Below are 17,085 nucleotides of genomic sequence, written 5' to 3'. Positions count from 1 at the left end.
GTTTCAAACGATCCTGTTCAATTTTAATTTTCTCAAGCTGTACTGTAAGGTCCATTTCACCTTTTTTCAAATCCATTTCTTTTTCAAATTTGAGTCTCTCCATATCTGCTTTCTGTTGCAATTCTCGTTCTAATTTGATTTTTTCCAGTTCAAAAAAACGTTCTTTCTCCTTAGCCTGTTGCGCCCACTCAAATTCAAGTGCCTTCATCTCTCTTTGTTGCTCAAAAGTCAGTATGCCTACCCTCTCTGACTGCATAGGCTCTGACATACCCTTCACATGAGCGTCACCACCTTTTCCTGAAGGCAAAATGCTCTGCTCACACAAAAACTCGTGAATGGAGTCACGCAAGGGTCCCTTCTTACCAGTTCTAATGGCTGATGACAATTCCATGCCATACTTTTCTGCCAATTGCAACAACTGTTCCTTATTAAGGGCAAACAACAATTTCTCAGATGGTGCTTCCACAAAAGCCTCCATCCTGCTCAACCCAGGCCGTCAGTACCAATCTGGCTACTGTACCAAACCAACAATGAAACTACTGAAAAAACAACCCAACCAAAAACTAGCTCTAATTACGCTAGGCTCTCTCTCTCCAACCAATCTAACCAGGTCTCTAAAACATTACAGTTATGTTAACACAGCAAACTAACCTCGGAGCATCCCCCTAAACATTTTCCCCCCACTAGACTAATCTATTTTCACACAGAGCCCGAGGACGAGGATCATTTACTCACCAATACCTGTGGAGACGTACCATCCCGACAAAGCCGATTCAGCCGTTTCTCCAAGGCGGTGCCCTCGCCCAGGCTCTGTGACAGCAGGAACCTAGAACCCGTACTAGATGGGGATAAAGGCGACAGCTCCTAAGAGGCTGAATGCAATGCTACAAACTGCAATGAAAATAAACCAAGATGGCTGGAACAAACAATTCAGTGTCTACCTAACTTGCACGGTCAAACAAAGCCTCAAAAGTACAAATCAGTAGATCCCCCAATTAACTAACTGATAACAGGCCCCAACTGACTATTAGCAGTTCACAATTAGTAACTCAGCTCTACTCACCTTCCTACGCTCCAAAAGCCAGTAGAAGGAATACTCAATACAAAGAGCTCTACGCACCTTCCTACGCTGCCATAGCCAGTAGAAGGAATTACCATAGCCTAAAGTTACTACCAAAGATCGGACGAGCCCCCATATGTCACAACCACTGGCTTGTTAGTGGCTGTAACATTAAGGGAGACCACACCGATTTGTACATTTTAGCCAACAGATCTTTTATTTACAACATGTATCAGTGATCAGTAATGTGAATTAACCAAGGAATGTATCAGTAAATGAGTGTTGTCCCAAAAGGGTGTTAGTGTGGTGCTAATCCCGGCCGTCGTTGCCGTGACCATACGGTCACCAAACGAATGTGCCTGTGGGACGAGAGAGAGAAAGAGAGAGAGCATGAGAGAGAGAGCATGCTGATGGGAGGCCTTTTATAGGCCGCCCAATCAGCAGCCCTCTGAGATGTTGCACGTCTTCACAGACCAGCTCCACCTGCGGGTCGGAGGACCAAAGTGCCCCAAACACTAACCGGCAGCAACAGACCAGCTCCACCTGCGGGTCGGAGGACCAAAGTGCCCCAAACACTAACCGGCAGCAACCGACAGCTCCACCTGCGGGTCGGAGGACCAAAGTGCCCCAAACACTAACCGGCAGAGCCGGGCATGACAGAACACATCTCTTAAATAAATGTGTTTTATTCATTTTTTTCATTTTAAGAATTGTAACTATAGTAACATCTACGATGTTACGGGTCAATTTCGACCCATATATATTTACTTCAAGAAAAAGAATAAAAAGTATTTTTTTGCAGCAACAGAAATCCAACATCAAACAAACAACAACCAATCAAGCAAATGAAACCAAGATAAATAGATTACTAGTTCCAAAACTAATAAAAAAACAAAATCAGAGTGGCAAAAAGTGACACTTTCAGTGTCCGTCTTTTGTTTGTTTTTGTACAAGATAACAAGGTAAAATGAGAATCCACTAAAGCTCACATGATTGGGAGAGGAGCTGGCTGTCAGTGTGTTCAGTTTTGGCTCTTATCATTGCTTTATCATCTTATTTTTATAACTGGGTCGAAACCGACCCTAACAACACCAAGGGCATAATTTCGACCAGAGCATTTTATAATTTAGTGAAAAAAAATTAAAATGTTTTATTTTGTCGACAAAGAGGTTCCTGACAAAGTCAAAAAGCTTAAAAAAATAAACGTATGTGGTGTTTTTTATGCATTTAAAAACTAAAACGGGTCGGTGCTGACCCTAACACAAGACTATTGTTAGATACTCAAAGCAATCACAGGGGAGTGGGAACCCATCATTCATTCACACCTGGTGGTGGTAAGCTACATGTGTTAGGGTCGGCACCGACCCGTTTTAGTTTTTAAATGCATAAAAAACACCACATACATTTATTTTTTTGCATCAAAGCTTTTTGCAGCAACAGAAGGTTAATCTTCGTCTTGTGTTAGGGTCGGCACCGACCCGTTTTAGTTTTTAAATGCATAAAAAACACCACATACATTTATTTTTTTGCATCAAAGCTTTTTGACTTTGTCAGGAACCTCTTTGTCGACAAAATAAAACATTTTAATTTTTTTCACTAAATTATAAAATGCTCTGGTCGAAATTATGCCCTTGGTGTTGTTAGGGTCAGTTTCGACCCGGTTATAAAAATAGAATGATAAAGCAATGATAAGAGCCAAAACTGAACACACTGACAGCCAGCTCCTCTCCCAATCATGTGAGCTTTAGTGGATTCTCATTTTACCTTGTTATCCTGTACAAAAACAAACAAAAGACAGACACTAAAAGTGTCACTTTTTGCCACTCTGATTTTGTTTTTTTATTAGTTTTGGAACTAGTAATCTAGTTCTCTTGGTTTCATTTGCTTGATTGGTTGTTGTTCGTTTGATGTTGCATTTCTGTTGCTGCAAAAAATACTTTTTAGCCTTTTTCTTGAAGTAAATATAGATGGGTCGAAATTGACCCGTAACACCATAGATGTTACTATAGTTACAATTCTTAAAATGAAAAAATGAATAAAACACATTTATTTAAGAGATGTGTTCTAATACCCCTTAGTAATAGTTAGGTAACACAACAACCTTTTTTTTTATTTATATGATTCTCTTGAGGTTCGTTTTACTATTTTTTAAAATTGAAATGGAGGGGTATACTGACAAAAAAAAGGCCCAATGGCCCAAACCAAAAATATTAAAACCAATATTTTCAAGGATAAGGAAGCCTAACAAGGTAACCAAGAGATGAGAAACAAATTGGATGATAGATAATTGTTTTTAGTGTATTTTACAGCTGATTTAAGACATGGGTCAAAACCGACCCGTTAACATAAGAGATGGTAACAGAAAGCTAACACAAGGTTAAATACCACACTTCCCTCTTAGAGGGGAACTGCAGCTTTTTCTTGGAAATGCTGCCTAGTGTTCACCATCATTATGGGAGACACGGCTTTCCTTTTCTAACGCCTGCTAACTGGTAAATAAAAGTCATCTTGGGAGCTTCTTTATTCCGCCCATAAAAGCCAAGAAAAAAAGCCCCGCAAGAAGAGCCAACAATTCTTCATTTCTACTTGGTGACTTGAATATGAGCAAGTATTACTGATACTATGACAGTGTTTATTAGTGATACTATGACAGTGTTTATTAGTGATACTATGACAGTGTTTATTAGTGATACTGTGACAGTGTTTATTAGTGATACTATGACAGTGTTTATTAGTGATACTATGACAGTGTTTATTAGTGATACTATGACAGTGTTTATTAGTGATACTATGACAGTGTTTATTAGTGATACTGTGACAGTGTTTATTAGTGATACTATGACAGTGTTTATTAGTGATACTATGACAGTGTTTATTAGTGATACTGTGACAGTGTTTATTAGTGATACTATGACAGTGTTTATTAGTGATACTATGACAGTGTTTATTAGTGATACTATGACAGTGTTTATTAGTGATACTATCACAGTGTTTATTAGTGATACTGTGACAGTGTTTATTAGTGATACTGTGACAGTGTTTATTAGTGATACTATGACAGTGTTTATTAGTGATACTGTGACAGTGTTTATTAGTAATACTGTGACAGTGTTTATTAGTGATACTATGACAGTGTTTATTAGTGATACTATGACAGTGTTTATTAGTGATACTATGACAGTGTTTATTAGTGATACTGTGACAGTGTTTATTAGTGATACTATGACAGTGTTTATTAGTGATACTATGACAGTGTTTATTAGTGATACTATGACAGTGTTTATTAGTGATACTATGACAGTGTTTATTAGTGATACTGTGACAGTGTTTATTAGTGATACTATGACAGTGTTTATTAGTGATACTATGACAGTGTTTATTAGTGATACTATGACAGTGTTTATTAGTGATACTATGACAGTGTTTATTAGTGATACTGTGACAGTGTTTATTAGTGATACTATGACAGTGTTTATTAGTGATACTATGACAGTGTTTATTAGTGATACTGTGACAGTGTTTATTAGTGATACTATGACAGTGTTTATTAGTGATACTATGACAGTGTTTATTAGTGATACTATGACAGTGTTTATTAGTGATACTATCACAGTGTTTATTAGTGATACTGTGACAGTGTTTATTAGTGATACTGTGACAGTGTTTATTAGTGATACTATGACAGTGTTTATTAGTGATACTGTGACAGTGTTTATTAGTAATACTGTGACAGTGTTTATTAGTGATACTATGACAGTGTTTATTAGTGATACTATGACAGTGTTTATTAGTGATACTATGACAGTGTTTATTAGTGATACTGTGACAGTGTTTATTAGTGATACTGTGACAGTTTTTATTAGAGATACTGTGACAGTGTTTATTAGTGATACTATGACAGTGTTTATTAGTGATACTGTGACAGTGTTTATTAGTGATACTATGACAGTGTTTATTAGTGATACTATGACAGTGTTTATTAGTGATACTGTGACAGTGTTTATTAGTGATACTATGACAGTGTTCATTAGTGATACTGTGACAGTGTTTATTAGTGATACTGTGACAGTGTTTATTAGTGATACTATGACAGTGTTTATTAGTCATACTATGACAGTGTTTATTAGTGATACTGTGACAGTGTTTATTAGTCATACTATGACAGTGTTTATTAGTGATACTATGACAGTGTTTATTAATGATACTATGACAGTGTTTATTAGTCATACTTTTACAGTGTTTATTAGTGATACTATGACAGTGTTTATTAGTCATACTATGACAGTGTTTATTAGTGATACTGTGACAGTGTTTATTAGTGATACTATGACAGTGTTTATTAGTGATACTATGACAGTGTTTATTAGTGATACTATGACAGTGTTTATTAGTGATACTGTGACAGTGTTTATTAGTGATACTATGACAGTGTTTATTAGTGATACTATGACAGTGTTTATTAGTGATACTGTGACAGTGTTTATTAGTGATACTATGACAGTGTTTATTAGTGATACTGTGACAGTGTTTATTAGTCATACTATGACAGTGTTTATTAGTCATACTATGACAGTGTTTATTAGTCATACTATGACAGTGTTTATTAGTGATACTATGACAGTGTTTATTAGTGATACTATGACAGTGTTTATTAGTGATACTATGACAGTGTTTATTAGTGATACTGTGACAGTGTTTATTAGTGATACTATGACAGTGTTTATTAGTGATACTATGACAGTGTTTATTAGTGATACTATGACAGTGTTTATTAGTGATACTGTGACAGTGTTTATTAGTGATACTATGACAGTGTTTATTAGTGATACTATGACAGTGTTTATTAGTGATACTATGACAGTGTTTATTAGTGATACTATGACAGTGTTTATTAGTGATACTGTGACAGTGTTTATTAGTGATACTATGACAGTGTTTATTAGTGATACTATGACAGTGTTTATTAGTGATACTATGACAGTGTTTATTAGTGATACTATGACAGTGTTTATTAGTGATACTGTGACAGTGTTTATTAGTGATACTATGACAGTGTTTATTAGTGATACTATGACAGTGTTTATTAGTGATACTGTGACAGTGTTTATTAGTGATACTATGACAGTGTTTATTAGTGATACTATGACCGTGTTTATTAGTGATACTATGACAGTGTTTATTAGTGATACTATCACAGTGTTTATTAGTGATACTGTGACAGTGTTTATTAGTGATACTGTGACAGTGTTTATTAGTGATACTATGACAGTGTTTATTAGTGATACTGTGACAGTGTTTATTAGTAATACTGTGACAGTGTTTATTAGTGATACTATGACAGTGTTTATTAGTGATACTATGACAGTGTTTATTAGTGATACTATGACAGTGTTTATTAGTGATACTGTGACAGTGTTTATTAGTGATACTGTGACAGTTTTTATTAGAGATACTGTGACAGTGTTTATTAGTGATACTATGACAGTGTTTATTAGTGATACTGTGACAGTGTTTATTAGTGATACTATGACAGTGTTTATTAGTGATACTATGACAGTGTTTATTAGTGATACTGTGACAGTGTTTATTAGTGATACTATGACAGTGTTCATTAGTGATACTGTGACAGTGTTTATTAGTGATACTGTGACAGTGTTTATTAGTGATACTATGACAGTGTTTATTAGTCATACTATGACAGTGTTTATTAGTGATACTGTGACAGTGTTTATTAGTCATACTATGACAGTGTTTATTAGTGATACTATGACAGTGTTTATTAATGATACTATGACAGTGTTTATTAGTCATACTTTTACAGTGTTTATTAGTGATACTATGACAGTGTTTATTAGTCATACTATGACAGTGTTTATTAGTGATACTGTGACAGTGTTTATTAGTCATACTATGACAGTGTTTATTAGTCATACTATGACAGTGTTTATTAGTCATACTATGACAGTGTTTATTAGTGATACTATGACAGTGTTTATTAGTGATACTATGACAGTGTTTATTAGTGATAGTATCACAGTGTTTATTAGTGATACTGTGACAGTGTTTATTAGTGATACTGTGACAGTGTTTATTAGTGATACTGTGACAGTGTTTATTAGTAATACTGTGACAGTGTTTATTAGTGATACTATGACAGTGTTTACTAGTGATACTATGACAGTGTTTATTAGTGATACTATGACAGTGTTTATTAGTGATACTGTGACAGTGTTTATTAGTGATACTATGACAGTGTTTATTAGTGATACTATGACAGTGTTTATTAGTGATACTATCACAGTGTTTATTAGTGATACTGTGACAGTGTTTATTAGTGATACTGTGACAGTGTTTATTAGTGATACTGTGACAGTGTTTATTAGTAATACTGTGACAGTGTTTATTAGTGATACTATGACAGTGTTTATTAGTGATACTATGACAGTGTTCATTAGTCATACTATGACAGTGTTTATTAGTGATACTGTGACAGTGTTTATTAGTGATACTATGACAGTGTTTATTAGTCATACTATGACAGTGTTTATTAGTGATACTGTGACAGTGTTTATTAGTCATACTATGACAGTGTTTATTAGTGATACTATGACAGTGTTTATTAATGATACTATGACAGTGTTTATTAGTCATACTGTGACAGTGTTTATTAGTGATACTATGACAGTGTTTATTAGTCATACTATGACAGTGTTTATTAGTGATACTGTGACAGTGTTTATTAGTGATACTATGACAGTGTTTATTAGTGATACTGTGACAGTGTTTATTAGTCATACTATGACAGTGTTTATTAGTCATACTATGACAGTGTTTATTAGTGATACTATGACAGTGTTTATTAGTGATACTATGACAGTGTTTATTAGTGATACTATGACAGTGTTTATTAGTCATACTATGACAGTGTTTATTAGTGATACTATGACAGTGTTTATTAGTGATACTGTGACAGTGTTTATTAGTCATACTATGACAGTGTTTATTAGTCATACTATGACAGTGTTTATTAGTGATACTATGACAGTGTTTATTAGTGATACTATGACAGTGTTTATTAGTGATACTATGACAGTGTTTATTAGTCATACTATGACAGTGTTTATTAGTCATACTATGACAGTGTTTATTAGTGATACTATGACAGTGTTTATTAATGATACTATGACAGTGTTTATTAGTCATACTGTGACAGTGTTTATTAGTGATACTATGACAGTGTTTATTAATGATACTATGACAGTGTTTATTAGTGATACTGTGACAGTGTTTATTAGTCATACTATGACAGTGTTTATTAGTGATACTATGACAGTGTTTATTAATGATACTATGACAGTGTTTATTAGTCATACTGTGACAGTGTTTATTAGTGATACTATGACAGTGTTTATTAGTCATACTATGACAGTGTTTATTAGTGATACTGTGACAGTGTTTATTAGTCATACTATGACAGTGTTTATTAGTCATACTATGACAGTGTTTATTAGTGATATATAATGACAGTGTTTATTAGTGATACTGTGACAGTGTTTATTAGTCATACTATGACAGTGTTTATTAGTCATACTATGACAGTGTTTATTAGTGATACTATGACAGTGTTTATTAGTGATACTATGACAGTGTTTATTAGTGATACTATGACAGTGTTTATTAGTCATACTATGACAGTGTTTATTAGTCATACTATGACAGTGTTTATTAGTGATACTATGACAGTGTTTATTAATGATACTATGACAGTGTTTATTAGTCATACTATGACAGTGTTTATTAGTGATACTATGACAGTGTTTATTAATGATACTATGACAGTGTTTATTAGTCATACTGTGACAGTGTTTATTAGTGATACTATGACAGTGTTTATTAGTGATACTATGACAGTGTTTATTAGTCATACTATGACAGTGTTTATTAGTGATACTATGACAGTGTTTATTAGTGATACTATGACAGTGTTTATTAATGATACTATGACAGTGTTTATTAGTGATACCATGACAGTGTTTATTAGTGATACTTTGACAGTGTTTATTAGTGATACTATGACAGTGTTTATTAGTGATACTATGACAGTGTTTATTAGTGATACTATGACAGTGTTTATTAGTCACACTATGACAGTGTTTATTAGTGATACTGTGACGGTGTTTATTAGTCATACTATGACAGTGTTTATTAGTGATACTATGACAGTGTTTATTAGTGATACTATGACAGTGTTTATTAGTGATACTATGACAGTGTTTATTAGTGATACTTTGAGAGTGTTTATTAGTGATACTTTGACAGTGTTTATTAGTGATACTATGACAGTGTTTATTAGTGATACTTTGAGAGTGTTTATTAGTGATACTGTGACAGTGTTTATTAGTGATACTATGACAGTGTTTATTAGTGATACTGTGACAGTGTTTATTAGTGATACTGTGACAGTGTTTATTAGTGATACTATGACAGTGTTTATTAGTGATACTTTGACAGTGTTTATTAGTGATAATATGACGATGTTTATTAGTGATACTGTGACAGTGTTTATTAGTGATACTATGACAGTGTTCATTAGTGATACTATGTTTATTAGTGATACTATGACAGTGTTTATTTGTGATACTATGACAGTGTTTATTAGTGATACTATGACAGTGTTTATTAGTGATACTATGACAGTGTTTATTAGTGATACTATGACAGTGTTCATTAGTGATACTATGTTTATTAGTGATACTATGATAGTGTTTATTAGTGATACTGTGACAGTGTTTATTAGTGATACTGTGACAGTGTTTACATCATTGCTTCCTGTCCTCGTCAAACTTTATTGGAGACAGTATCTCCTGCCTCTCACCTGAATGAATAGTGGAGGAAGCAGGACGTCATCGTGCTAAATTGCTCAAATTTGGCAGACAATTTAGGCCTGGAGATGTCCCCCACCTTTTTTTTTGTTTGGATTATGAGTCTTTTTTTTTTAACTTAAAACTGGAATATAGCAAGATTCCATCAGTCGGCATGCTAGTGACAATGTTAATGTTGTGATCCGCTTTTGGGATCTCTACATATTATTGTTTACTGCTCCATTTTTGTATCACTCTCTGTCGTTCCACCTGCTCAGTTCCTGTTTAGTCTGTTTCCATGGGTTCCACCTGCTTAGTTCCTGTTTAGTCTGTTTCCATGGTTTCCACCTGCTTAGTTCCTGTTTAGTCTGTTTCCATGGTTTCCACCTGCTTAGTTCCTGTTTAGTCTGTTTCCATGGGTTCCACCTGCTTAGTTCCTGTTTAGTCTGTTTCCATGGGTTCCACCTGCTTAGTTCCTGTTTAGTCTGTTTCCATGGGTTCCACCTGCTTAGTTCCTGTTTAGTCTGTTTCCATGGTTTCCACCTGCTTAGTTCCTGTTTAGTCTGTTTCCATGGTTTCCACCTGCTTAGTTCCTGTTTAGTCTGTTTCCATGGTTTCCACCTGCTTAGTTCGTGTTTAGTCTGTTTCCATGGTTTCCACCTGCTTAGTTCCTGTTTAGTCTGTTTCCTTGTCTTCCACCTGCTTAGTTCCTGTTTAGTCTGTTTCCATGGGTTCCACCTGCTTAGTTCCTGTTTAGTCTGTTTCCATGGGTTCCACCTGCTTAGTTCCTGTTTAGTCTGTTTCCATGGTTTCCACCTGCTTAGTTCCTGTTTAGTCTGTTTCCATGGTTTCCACCTGCTTAGTTCCTGTTTAGTCTGTTTCCATAGTTTCCACCTGCTTAGTTCCTGTTTAGTCTGTTTCCATGGGTTCCACCTGCTTAGTTCCTGTTTAGTCTGTTTCCATGGTTTCCACCTGCTTAGTTCCTGTTTAGTCTGTTTCCATGGTTTCCACCTGCTTAGTTCCTGTTTAGTCTGTTTCCATGGGTTCCACCTGCTTAGTTCGTGTTTAGTCTGTTTCCATGGTTTCCACCTGCTTAGTTCGTGTTTAGTCTGTTTCCATGGTTTCCACCTGCTTAGTTCCTGTTTAGTCTGTTTCCATGTTTTCCACCTGCTTAGTTCCTGTTTAGTCTGTTTCCATGGTTTCCACCTGCTTAGTTCCTGTTTAGTCTGTTTCCTTGTCTTCCACCTTCTTAGTTCCTGTTTAGTCTGTTTCTATGAGTTCCACCTGCTTAGTTCCTGTTTAGTCTGTTTCCATGGGTTCCACCTGCTTAGTTCCTGTTTAGTCTGTTTCCATGGTTTCCACCTGCTTAGTTCCTGTTTAGTCTGTTTCCATGGTTTCCACCTGCTTAGTTCCTTTTTAGTCTGTTTCCATGGGTTCCACCTGCTTAGTTCCTGTTTAGTCTGTTTCCATGGGTTCCACCTGCTTAGTTCCTGTTTAGTCTGTTTCCATGGTTTCCACCTGCTTAGTTCCTGTTTAGTCTGTTTCCATGGATTCCACCTGCTTAGTTCCTGTTTAGTCTGTTTCCATGGTTTCCACCTGCTTAGTTCCTGTTTAGTCTGTTTCCATGGTTTCCACCTGCTTAGTTCCTGTTTAGTCTGTTTCCATGGGTTCCACCTGCTTAGTTCCTGTTTAGTCTGTTTCCATGGTTTCCACCTGCTTAGTTCCTGTTTAGTCTGTTTCCATGGGTTCCACCTGCTTAGTTCCTGTTTAGTCTGTTTCCATGGTTTCCACCTGCTTAGTTCCTGTTTAGTCTGTTTCCATGGGTTCCACCTGCTTAGTTCCTGTTTAGTCTGTTTCCATGGTTTCCTGTTAGTTTCAGCCACTACTCTCAGTTCCTGCACACCTGTTTCTATTTTATTACTGCCACATATAAGCCTGCCTCCTTTCGTTTATCTTTCCGGGACTCTAATTTGCCTACGTGCAACAAGTGAGGACTGACCACTACCGTATGTATATTCTCGCTAGCTTTTCATGCTACGCTTTAGCTTCTATTCCAGCTGTTTTTCCCTTTTGTGTGCCTTCGTGCCAGCTTTAGTTTTTCTGTTTGCTATTCTTAGCTTTTATGCTAGCACCCTTGGTTTGTTTTGTCTGTTAGCACCATTTTTTTTGTTTCTAGCCTGTTTTTGTTACATTAATAAATCTGTATATCTGTATATCGCTGGGTTCTTGCTGACGCATCTTTGGAGGGACAAATTTGGCATCGCTATGCCAACCAGTCGTTACAGTTAAGGTGGTATTATTAAATAGGTGTGTAATTATTTGGTTGTCAATTGTTAAGGTGGTATTATTAAATAAGGTGGAATTATTAAATACGTGTATAATTGTTTGGTTGTCAAGTGTTAAGGTGGTATTATTAAATAGGTGTATAATTGTTTGGTTGTCAAATGTTAAGGTGTAATCGTGTTGAATCATGTGTGCAATGTTTGCTGTGTGTATTAACCCTAAACCTTCTGTCTTATGTATGCAACACACACGGTGGACATTGTTTATGTGAAAGACACAACGGACGTGATACTTTTGTAACGTTTGCACATTCAGTCTTACCAACCTAAGCAAAGGAAGACGTATGGAGAAATAAAACTGCGTGGTGGGGGGGGGGATAATTCAAAAGAAGGAACAAAACTTCTGGAGCTTCTGTTTCTTCGTGCTGTTAACTATCTGTCCAGCTGCACACGCTGGAAAGGAGCAGCGAGGACAGAATAATGAATGCATTGCGTGTGACACACACCACACCAACAGACTTTTGTACCAATATTTATCCTCTGCTGTCAGACGCATCTTCTCACCGAGTGCTCCTCTCTGCCTCTTTCTCTCCTCCGAGCAGGCCTCAAAATGGCTCCATGATCCTCTACAACCGCAAGAAGGTGAAGTACAGGAAGGATGGATACTGCTGGAAGAAGAGGAAAGACGGGAAGACCACCAGAGAGGACCACATGAAGCTGAAGGTCCAGGGTGTGGAGGTGAGGGAGGAGGACCAAACCAGCCTCTGATCTGGTTTTCTGCTGAGTTTACCTTTGCCGACCATCCAATCCATGATGTTGGTCACAGCCTCGCTCCTCACCTCACCACGTGCAGGACTACACTGTGTGTGTGTGTGTGCGTGTGTGTGTGTGTTCTTGTATTTCTCCCCTTCTTGAGACATGAAGAAGGAAAAGTATCTTCCATATGAGGAGGTGTGAACAAGTGATGACATAAATCAATAACATTGCATCTAATAGACAATGTCTCATTCGCACCCCTGCTGCTCAAAATGAGGGTGGTCCCAAAAAGGAGGCCTTTTTTCACATTGACTGTGTGTCGCTTTTAAAAGTGCTCCAACCCTGGTCAACATAGGCAATAACTAGGGCTGGGCAACAATTAAAAATTTTAATCGAAGTTAATCGCACATTTCTCCGATTAATCGCGATTAACTGCATTGTATACGCAAAGCCCAATAATGAATTCAAAAGTAGTGTGTAGTGCACCTTTATTGGAATATTCTCCCACATGAACAAAAGCGCCAAAACATTTGTTGTGCAAACACAATTTAAATCAGTCCTTGTTAAACAGTAGCAGTTAAATAGCATATTTGATGAAAATCAACTCCAAAAATGTAAATACAAACATTTAAGCTTATTGCCACTGCCAGGGTATTTAAGTTATCCTGTTTGTTATGGAAAATAAATATAATCTACATACAAATCTCTGAGCCACAATCATAACATCTGAACAGGCAATTTCTGAGGTAACAGCAGAAACATTTTTTTTTATCAGGGATCTTATGTTTAAAAAACCTATATTATAGGTAGTGGGCTGTTTTAGGGAATTTTTGATCAAATTATCCGTAGTAGCAATATTAATAATGTTGTGTTTATTCTGCGTAGTGCACTTAAAATAATTATGACCATATCTAGGAATTGATATGATGGGAATTTTCCGATTGTTTGCTTGGTGCTTTGATAAACTGAACGCATCATATACATGGTACTATATTGTGATGTTATGAGCCAGGGAAATAAAGAACTACCCTACCCAGCATGCAACAGGAATGACGAGCATGCGCGGTAGCCCGGTATAGGTTGTGTCGCCATGACGGCATCTTGTATGTTGTGATATGCACGCTCTGAAAGCAAACGTTAAGAACTCAGCCAACACTCCTGGTCTGCATTATTCATAAATAGACAGACAACACAAATACTCCGCTGCTTCACAGGCCGCTGGATGTAGCCGGCAAAGTATTCCCATGCTAGCTAGCCGGTTTAGCAAGCACGCGCCATTCAGTCCAAAACGGCCCGATCTATCCACATTCAGAATTGTCTGGCGGTCGTAAGTGATCCCGGAGTGACCACGCTGTAAGCCAGCCATGATATTTGCAGAATTGTCCGGTATTTTTGCCAAATGTTCCATCTTTACCAAGAGCCCCTCCACGCCGGGCGACGCCATCTTGTTAAGAAAAGGCGTTAACAAAATAAAAGCATGTAAACAACATACGCAAATGTGCGATAAAATAATTGTCGGCGTTAATAGATTGATGAGTTAACGCGTAATTAACGCATTAATTTGCCCACCCCTAGAAATAACAAGTGTGTGTAAGAAATTAAAATGCGCCCCATTTGGCCAAAATGAACACAAAAAAAAATATGTATATAGAGACATACTGTAATAACTTGAAGTGGACCCCGACTTAAACAAGTTGAAAAACTTATTGGGGTGTTACCATTTAGTGGTCAATTGTACGGAATATGTACTGTACTGTGCAATCTACTAATACAAGTATCAATCAATCAAAAGAATACAAAAACAAAAATTAACTAAAAACAGTCTTTCTAACAATGTGTCGACTTTTTTCTTATAAAATTGGGAACAATTTCTCATATTCTTTTTGTTTCTGTAATATTGCGATATTTTCTCGTAAAATTATTACTTTTAAATGCAAAATAGTGACATTTGTCATACTAAATTCTGACTCATCACAATCCATCCATTTTCTACCGCTTATTCCCTTTTGGGGTCGCGGGGGGCGCTGGCGCCTATCTCAGCTACAATAGGGCGGAAGGCGGGGTACACCCTGGACAAGTCGCCACCTCATCGCAATATTGGCAATTATTTCTTAAATTTTCTGAGTAAAATGGTGACAATTCCGATCATTCTTATAATATTGCCAACATTTTAAAGAAAAATTGTGACTTTTGTCGAGTAAAACGATGACTCTTTTCATAAAATTGCCAAGAGTTTAAAAATTCCTACTTTTGTCATAATATTGCACAAATGTTCAGTTTTTCTTATAAAATGTTGACTTGTGTCGAGTAAAATGAGGAATTTTATTATAACACTGCCAAAATTCCAAGTTTATCTTGTAAAATTCCACCTCATTTTTCACAACAATCTGTTTTGATATGTGCATAGTATGTATATATTATTCATGTTGTAAATACACTTTTTTTATATATCTAGAAAGGCTGCTCTTAAAAAGGGAGGCATTTTTTCCCAGGTCTCAGGAAGGTAACAAATACAAGAATGTGTGTGTGTGTGTGTGTGTGTGTGTGTGTGTGTGTGTATGTGTGTGTGTGTGTGTGTGATGGTGCTGCCCCACCCCCGTCCCTGTCCCCGTCTCCCCCGCCATCTCTCTCGCCCCTCTCTCTCCTTCTGAAGGATAAGAGTGTGTTTGGCCTGCAGCCAGGAATGATGTCAATGCCTTCTTCAGCAGAACGGAGAAGGGGTATCGATCCAGTCTCAAGGCAGCGTCTGTGTGTGTGTGTGTGTGTGTGTGTGTGTGTGTGTGTGTGTGTGTGTGTGTGTGTGTGTGTGTGTGTGTGTGCGTGTGTGTGTGTGTGTGTGTGTGTGTGTGTGTGTGTGTGTGTGTGTGTGAGTCACATCAGCCAGCTCAAAAAATGGATTATTCAGCAGGATTATACAGAGAGGTGAGAGGAGTGTGGAAGGAAAACAGACAGAGGGGGATTGGAAGGTTCTGTAGATCAGGGGTCTCCAAACCACGGCAGGAGGGCCAAGTTCAGCCCAGCCGGCGTCTTCAGTTTGACATCATGAGTTGAAGGACTTTGGCCTGGGGGCAAATGTGCTGCTATCGTGTGGACAATGTGAGTAAATCAGGTCAACGGCCATACACTTTACTCTCAGCACAGCATTTACCTATATGACCAAATCCCGACAAACTCTATACACTCATGTTGCAAATAAACCGACACAAAAGGTCAACACACATGGTCACATGTAACACAACCTGCTCACCCAACTTTGTGGACATTATAAGAAAACATCCAAACTGACACAGTTCAAACAACCTACCCCAGTCATGGTGCAAAAATAAATGCAACTTACATAAAGGTCAACACACATGGCCGCGTGTAACACAACCTGCTCATTGAACTTTGTAAGTATTATATAAAAAAAAAACATCCAAACTGAAACAGTCCAAACAACCTACCCTAGTCATGGTGCAAAAAAAAAAAGAAGCAACTAACATAAAGGTAAAAACACATCGTCACACATAACACAACTTGCTCATTGAACATTGTGGATATTTTAAAAAAAATTCCAAATTGACAAAGTCCAAACAACCTACCCTAGTCATGGTGCAAAAAAAAAATACAACTAACATAAAGTTAGTTATATCTATATCTATATATATCGATTACATTGTTACTTTATGTGCAGTCGGCTTAGGACCCCCAGCCCAATGTTTTCAGCCCATTGTGGGCCTCATGTAATAACAAGTTTGAAGACCCCTGACATGGATGCAGAGCAGACGTAGGCAAAGAGAATAATTGAGATCAAGTATTCCCATCTGCACCTCCATTATTTACAACAGCACACTCCCACTGACAACCATCTGATACACACACACACACACACACACACACACACACACACACACACATCCCAAAGCAAGTGTTTCTCTCCCTAGTAGTTGCTCAGTAATTGTTTGTGTCACCTTTTCCCGGGACCCCTGGAGCAAGAGTGAGTGGTGCAGGAGGGCAGGAGGGCAGGGGGGCAGGAGGCAGGAGGGCAGGAGGCAGGAGGGAAGGAGACAGGAAAGAGAGGAAGAAAGCAGAGAGAGAGGAGCCTCCTCATATCAGATGGAAATGTATGGAAATACACTCTGCCTGT

The 17,085-nt window shown here is 37.2% G+C and overlaps 1 protein-coding gene across 2 annotated transcripts in view; it reads left to right on the top strand.

Moving 5' to 3' along the window:
* Positions 1–17,085, top strand: part of LOC133535490 (calmodulin-binding transcription activator 1-like) — a 202,284-nt gene that overhangs the window by 100,390 nt on the left and 84,809 nt on the right. For both annotated transcript variants that reach the window (XM_061875371.1, XM_061875370.1), the window contains exon 3: positions 12,806–12,941. In XM_061875371.1, the coding sequence (XP_061731355.1) occupies positions 12,822–12,941 (120 nt within the window). In that variant the 5' untranslated portion in view covers positions 12,806–12,821. The remainder of the gene's footprint in view (positions 1–12,805; positions 12,942–17,085) is intronic.

This window comes from Nerophis ophidion, linkage group LG16 (genome assembly GCF_033978795.1).
Source record: "Nerophis ophidion isolate RoL-2023_Sa linkage group LG16, RoL_Noph_v1.0, whole genome shotgun sequence".
Taxonomy (NCBI): Eukaryota; Metazoa; Chordata; class Actinopteri; order Syngnathiformes; family Syngnathidae; genus Nerophis; species Nerophis ophidion.
The sequence above is the reverse complement of the archived record's forward strand: the minus strand, read 5'-3'. Positions and strand labels throughout refer to the sequence as shown.